This window comes from Rosa rugosa, chromosome 2 (genome assembly GCF_958449725.1).
Source record: "Rosa rugosa chromosome 2, drRosRugo1.1, whole genome shotgun sequence".
NCBI classification, from domain to species: Eukaryota; Viridiplantae; Streptophyta; class Magnoliopsida; order Rosales; family Rosaceae; genus Rosa; species Rosa rugosa.
In genome coordinates, this window is record NC_084821.1 from 6,739,100 (window position 1) to 6,746,124 (window position 7,025).

General features: G+C 39.3%; 1 protein-coding gene across 1 annotated transcript; it reads left to right on the forward strand.

The window, feature by feature from the left end:
* Positions 1–5,701: 5,701 nt before the first annotated feature.
* On the forward strand, positions 5,702–6,567 carry LOC133733739 (heavy metal-associated isoprenylated plant protein 47-like). The gene is made up of 3 exons (XM_062161379.1): positions 5,702–5,856; positions 5,956–6,034; positions 6,155–6,567. Exons 1-3 carry the CDS (start codon positions 5,851–5,853, stop codon positions 6,394–6,396), a joined length of 327 nt encoding a protein of 108 aa, XP_062017363.1. The 5' UTR covers positions 5,702–5,850; the 3' UTR covers positions 6,397–6,567.
* The last annotated feature ends 458 nt before the right edge of the window (positions 6,568–7,025 follow it).

The window sequence follows — 7,025 nt, forward strand, 5'->3', positions numbered from 1 at the left end:
CGTGTGCTTGCTGATGACTTTTTGCAAATCTGTGGACCATATTTTTCTTAATTGCTCATTTGCCTTTTCATGATGACGTCAGCAAAGGCTGATTTTTGTTTTTTGTTTTTTTGTTTTCCTTTTTCTTGTCTTATCTTCGCTTTTCTTCTTTCTTCTTTCTTCTCCCTTCTCAATGCATTTCCGCAAGTACTATCGGAGGCAATTAGATTCCGTTCCCTTGATAGCGTTGACCATAGTTGACTCGCATTGACAAGTTCGTCTTTTTGTCGGAAACTCCATTTTGCTCCAATTTCGGATCATATTATCTCGTTTATGCAATTCCGCTTATTTGCTACACAATAAATAAAAATGGATTAATTACATAATAATTGACTTGAGGATTAGCTTATTTCTAGTGTTTTAGATACAATTACATGCATAAAAATGCGTGTAATTGGAGATTCATGGGATTAAGGTTTGAATTGGGTTCTCTTCCTAACTCATTAATTGAAGTCTTGCAATTTGGTCTTCAGGGACGTAGTGCTCAATTAAGAGAATTATGGATTGTTTGTTTTACCACAGTATTATGGTTCATTTGGCAAGCAAGGAATAAGGTGAGGTTTGATGGGGTGACAATTCATGTATCAATGATTTTCCATCTAATTACAGGACATATACAAGCAGCAAGTCGGCTTGCGAAAGGCTCTATGAACAACTTAATTCAAGATCTGCGAGTGCTGAAAGCTTTTGGTGCACAATGTAATCCTCGTCCTGTTCCAAGGATAAATGAGGTTATTTGGCCCTCCTCCTCTTGGGTGGGTTAAGATAAACTCAGATGGTGCGTGGAAAAGTGACTCTGGTGTTGGTGGCTATGGAGCTATCTTTCGTGATTATAGAGGAAATTTTCAAAACGTAGCAGATTCGATGCCTGATGAGTTTACTGATATTGCAAAAGTGATAAGATCACATATACCAGCTGCAAATGTGCCTGCAAGGTTAGAAGTCCCCAATAAGGGACACGGCGCCTCAGATAGAGGCGCTGCAACCACACTTAGTGGAGGTGTAGTTGAGGCCGTGGGGGAGGCCACTTGGTTCGTCTGACACTCACCCAAGGAAGAAGAGGGCGAGTAAGGCACAAACCGATCCATTAATCATCAATGTAGAGAATCCCTCTCATGAGATTGTCTTTGACTATAGTTATGTCCATGAATCAATACTGGAGGACGCTCCGATGTTTGAAATGATTCTAGAGAACAAAGAAATCTCAATGGAATATGAGAGTGCGTATGAGTTGATGGAAAGATTTTCCATACATATTGATGATGTATTTGCATACACTATTGCTCAAGAAATCATAGAGCACGATGATTTCGAACCACGCTCTGTTGCAGAATGTCAACAAAGAGCAGATTGACCTAAATGGAAAGAAGCAATCCAGGCAGAATTAGATTCTCTGGCAAAGACACAGGTATTTGGCCCGGTAGTGCTAACCCCGCCAAGTGTAAAGCATGTAGGACATAAATGGGTCTTTGTCAGAAAGCGTAATGAGAAATAAAGTCCTGAGGTACAAGGCTCGCCTTGTGGGGCAAAGTTTCTCACAACGCCCTGAAATTGACTACGAGGAGACATACTCTCCCGTAATGGACGTTATAACGTTCCGCTACTTAGTTAGCTTGGTAGTTTTCCAAGGACTGGAAATGCAGCTCATGGATGTGGTTACTGCATATCTCTATGGGGATCCTGATTTAGAGATATGTATGAAAGTGTCTGATGGCCTTACATTACCCAAATCAAGTGACTCTAAACTACGAAATGCATTTGCAATTAGCTTGAAACGCTCACTTTACGGATTGAAACCATACGGGCGGATGTGGTATACCCGTCTAAGTGACTACTTGATTGAGAAGGGATATAAGAACGATGAATTATGCCCCTGCGTATTCATAAAGAAAACAAGTTCTGGATTAGCTATTGTAGCTATATATATATATGTCGATGATATGAACATAATAGGTACTCTTGATGAAATAAGAGAAACCGCGAGCTACTTGAAATCCAAAATTGAGATTAAGGATTTTGGGAAAACTCGATTCCGTCTAGGCCTTGAACTAGAACACCGAGTTTGTGGAATACTAATCCACCAGTCTGCATATGTCCAAAAGATGCTCAGGCGATTTAACATGAACAAAGCGCATCCTGCAAGCACTCCCATGATCGGTCGAAGTTTGGATGCAAAAAACAGATCCATTTCGTCCAAAGGAAGATGACGAAGAGGTGTTGGGAGCTGAAATTCCTATCTAAGTGCAATAGGTGCATTATTGTACTTAGCCCAATGTACTCGACCAGACATTGCATTATCAGTGAACTTGTTAGCTAAATTTAGCTCAATGCCAACGCAGCATCACTGGAATGATACCAAGAATATTTTCCGATACCTAAAAGGAACCATTGACTTGAGACTGTTCTTTCCCTACAGAGAGACAAGAGGGATTGCAGATGGAACTGCAATCCCTAAAGGAAATGTTGATGGCGAAAGCGCCACTCACTACACCGAAACCCCAAATGATGTTTTGGTTGGTTTTGCTGATGCTGGGTACCTCTCTGACCCACATAAAGGTCGTTCCCAAACTGATTATATATTTACCATTGGGAACACGGCGATATCTTGGAGATCAACCAAGCAAACCCTTGTGGCTACCTCCTCGAACCACTCAAAGATCATTGCTTTACATGAGGCGGTTCGTGAGTGTATATGGTTAAGAGCCATCATTACACATATTCGAGGGACTAGTTGTTTGACATTTACCACTGAAGAGCCTATTTGCATTTATGATGATAATGCAGCTTGCATTGAACAGATGAAGCTAAGTTATATCAAATGTGATAATAGAAAACACATATCGCCAAAGTTTTTCTACAATCAGCAACAACAAGCTTTCCTCAAGATTCAAGTGAATCAAGTAAGGTCTGAGGAGAATGTGGCAGATTTGTTTACCCGATCATTGCCTAAGGCCATATTTGAGAAACATGTGAAAAACATAGGAATGCAAAGACTTTCCAAGCTCCCTTGACTAATGTAAGGATCAGGGGGAGGTGTAGACTTCAGGGGGAGTCTAACACACACATGCATGTCATACTCAAATGTAATAGGTGCACTGTGCTCTTGTCCTTTGACCAAAGTGTATTTTTTGTCCCACATGGTTTTTATTGTTACTTGGCAAGGTTTTTAGTGAGGCAACAACTCATGCACCATTTCTTCTTTGACTTAGCACAAGAGAGAGTGTTAAAGAAAAAGCACATTATGTGCCTTCGTCAAAGTGACTGGCGAAGAGAGAATCAGGGAATTGCAATTACACTAAAATCAACATTTAGTATCATTATTGTAATTGATATTTCCATTGTAATTCTATCTCTATATATATAAAGGGACTTTGAAATGAAATGAGCAGACCAATTCCCATTTACTTTTATAGATTGCAAGGACGAGTAATTTCTTTGTTTGGGTTTTAATTCACCCAGCCCTAATTAAATAGACATCCAATTTACTAATTCTGCGTAGAACTATGTAAGTATGTAATTACTAATTAAAAACTCCATTACAGCCGTTAACAGGCATTTGTGGAATCTCCTTCCTCAAGGCGAGTTCTGGAATGCACCGAAGCGGGAATGTACCGAGTGGGCCCAAATGACGTGGCAATATCTGGACCACCCATTCATCTTCTTGTTTTGCCCCCATCACCTGTTAGTATCCAAGAGCCACCACAACGCTCATGTTTCTATCCCGGTCAAGGCCAACACCAACACGGCGTTTGCCTCTCATATATATGGGAGAAAAGCTTAAAACTGATGAGGATCGGAACAGAGAGAGGAGAGATTGGCTTGGTTTCTATCTCATTGCAGAGAGTTCTATATTGAAGGAGAGGTAGAGAAACGAATGGTAAAATAGTCAATTCGACGTTCGATACATTTCCGCCTGGGTGCATTCCAGACGGTCTCTCTACTTAAAATCGAAAGCAATGGATTAAATTGAGACCGATATGACATTACGTAGGCAGAACACCCTTGTCTTTCACCAGTAGCTAGATTGACTTGCTATTCCATTTATGTTTGACGTTTCGTATACGTTCATCAGCGTTATTAGAGGACTTACTTGCATTCTTTAACTTAAAGCTTACTCGTCCGCATCCACATGAAATAAAATAGTTGGTCTAGCCTTGACGAAGACTAAGGATGTGACTGATCCATCGATCAAATTAATTTTTATTCTTTCGATTATTATATTGTTGACTGACTTGACTCGCTGTGGAGAATCTTCCCATAATGATCCTAAAAGAACTAATTGATTATGAAGCTTTCACACGTGAAGTTTGATTGAAATTTAACTATCCTTTGTAATGCCACTGCAACACTATGGTTTTATGAAAAGGAGGAGGCTGGAATGCGCATGATGTAGGTTACTGCCATTGACAAATGCTTAGTTGGCAGAAGCAGAACCACATGATCAATCAAATTAGGGGCATTTAGTAATTTCCGAAGCGACGGTCGTTAGGGATTAAAGTGGTGGTCGTTAAGGTAAAAAAATGAGGGAGTGATTGGTCTATTGTCACAAAACGTCTCTTCTTCATCTCATCGATCAAATGGAGCCCCCGTGTTCATCAACCCAGCAGGGACTTTTCCTCTGCAGAAAGCACATCCAGAGTGAAGGAAAGTGGTCGATCAAACATATATCGACGAGGTCTTCGTGAAGATCAGTCCGAAGAATGGTGTAGTGGCCTCCAGTCCGCTTGGGATTCTCTCTCTCATCACTCACATGCATGTATCGCCTCCAGTTCTTCCTCTTTCCTTCCAGCACCATCACCATGTTTTCAAATATATGCAAATGGGGCTTAATTATTAGCTGGTGATGTTTAAAATTAAAAGTCCAAATTAATGGAAGCCAATAGCAGCAATAAATTTAAAAATCCCACTTAAAGATTGATTCTCGTAGTTGATCAATTAATAGTTTTAGTTTCTTCAATTCTACTTGGAAGAGTTTGATTTTGCAACAGAAATTAGGGGAACATAGAGAGAGAAATGATGATATCAGTTCGACTAGACCCAAAACGTTGTAAATTTCTGAGAGAGAGTAAGAAAAGAGATGTGAGAGTAGTTTCAGGAGGAACAAAGAACAATAATACAATCGATCGGGTTCACAATGTCGATCGTAAACAGATTGCCGACCCGTACGGGTCCTAATTCCTAAATCCTTTCTAGAGTTTCTTTGAGTTTCCTCCAGAATCCTTCTGGAATTCTTGAGTTTCTTTTCTGACTCTGTCACGTGAGAGGGAGCAAGTGTGGTAAACTTTTTTTAACCTTATTACTGTCCTCTGTCTTTAGCGCTTGGAAATGTCCACATTGTCCCTCCGTTATAACGGTCGTTTGGGTTGTAAGTTACAGCCGTTGTATTCCAGACTTCTCCATATGTATTATCTGGGTATACATCAGCATTGCCTTTGTATTTGTTTATTGGACTAGTTTTTTTTATATCAATCATTGCATTGCACTCAACGCGTTGGATTACTCTCTACTAACTTTTCATAGTACGCTCTCAGATAAAGAATGTCAGTATTTTGGGTTCAAATCTGTGGCGCGGTTGACTTGACTCGGTCTCTCTGAAATCTTGGTTTCCTAGAAACCGAGTATTGACGAGTCAAGACTCAAGTAGGAGGGGATAATATTTCCTACGAAGACTTCGTTCTTATAAATAGAACATAGCTTCATTGTTTCTTTGCAACTAACCTCAAAGAGTTCAAGTCCTAGCTAGAAAGACAATTAGTAGGTTTTTCTCTCAAAATCACCTTCCAAGTTTTTGTACACTCTCCTGTCTCCACCATGAAGGTAAGCCTTTTAATCCCTAGTTGGATTAATCTTATGAAGTTAATTTCGAACATGTTTGAACAGAAGGCTTAATTTAACTATTGTTGTTAAATTACGCAGCAAAAGATTGTGATGAAGGTGCAATTTAGCTCTGAGAAACGCAGAACCGATGCCTTCAAGATTGCTGCCGGCACTAAAGGTATGCATCATCAACCAAATATCAAACATTTAATGGTAAAAGTACGTAGACAAACCCAAGTACTGATATATATGATAAGCAATTATTTAAATACTGATGAGTTGCTAATTGTTTAAGCAGGTGTGAGCGATGTGTCTATAGAAGCAGGTAAAGACCAAGTTGTGGTGATCGGAGATGGAGTTGACTCGGTTTGCTTGACCCAGTCATTAAGGAAGAAGCTCCGATACGTCGAAATAGTAAGTGTTGAAGAGGTGAAAAAGCCCGATGAAAAAAAGAAGCCAGAAGTTGAGAGTATTCCAATTCAATGGACATCTAGCTATGTCCACTATCCCATGCACTATGATGTTGTGTACCGTTGGTGATCAAATTTAAGCACTTCTAGCAACGTTCAATTTTTCTCCGCTGTCAAAATACAATTTTTTTCCATGAACTCGTGGTATATGCATGTTTGATATTACTCTACTTTTCTCGCTGGCCCATCATATACGATGCCAGTAGAAAGTGTCCAATGATGAATAACCGATCTTTGTACATCTCTCCAGTCTCCTCCATGAATGATCTGCTCTTCTCTGACTTTTTCAGTTTTTTGTTATTGAACCTTTGTGATGATATATGTACAACCAAGGTTTACAGATTACAGTATATACATGTCACGCAGGTCACTTTAACGAGAAAACTAACGGAAATACTATATTTAGTAAGGACACGATACATGAGGTACCATTTAGGGTAAAATAAAATTTGTAGGTACCAAATAATACATTTTGCAATAGTTTAGGTATCGTTTAGAGTTTTTAATACATGTCACATAAGCTACTTTCACGAAAGGGAAAATTTTAAGAACAGTATACGACAAATGGGCCACTCTGAACTTTTGTACATTCAGTTTCTAAAATTTCAAAATGATACATGGCCTTCAAAACGCGACATACTTTTAGTACATGATGTCAATAACACTTTTAAGCCTATGCCATTATTCATTTATTAAAAA

Coding starts and splice junctions, on each gene's coding strand:
- LOC133733739 (XM_062161379.1), top strand. Junction 6,035..6,154: donor GATTGCTGCCGGCACTAAAG/GTATGCATCATC, acceptor TTGTTTAAGCAG/GTGTGAGCGATGTGTCTATA.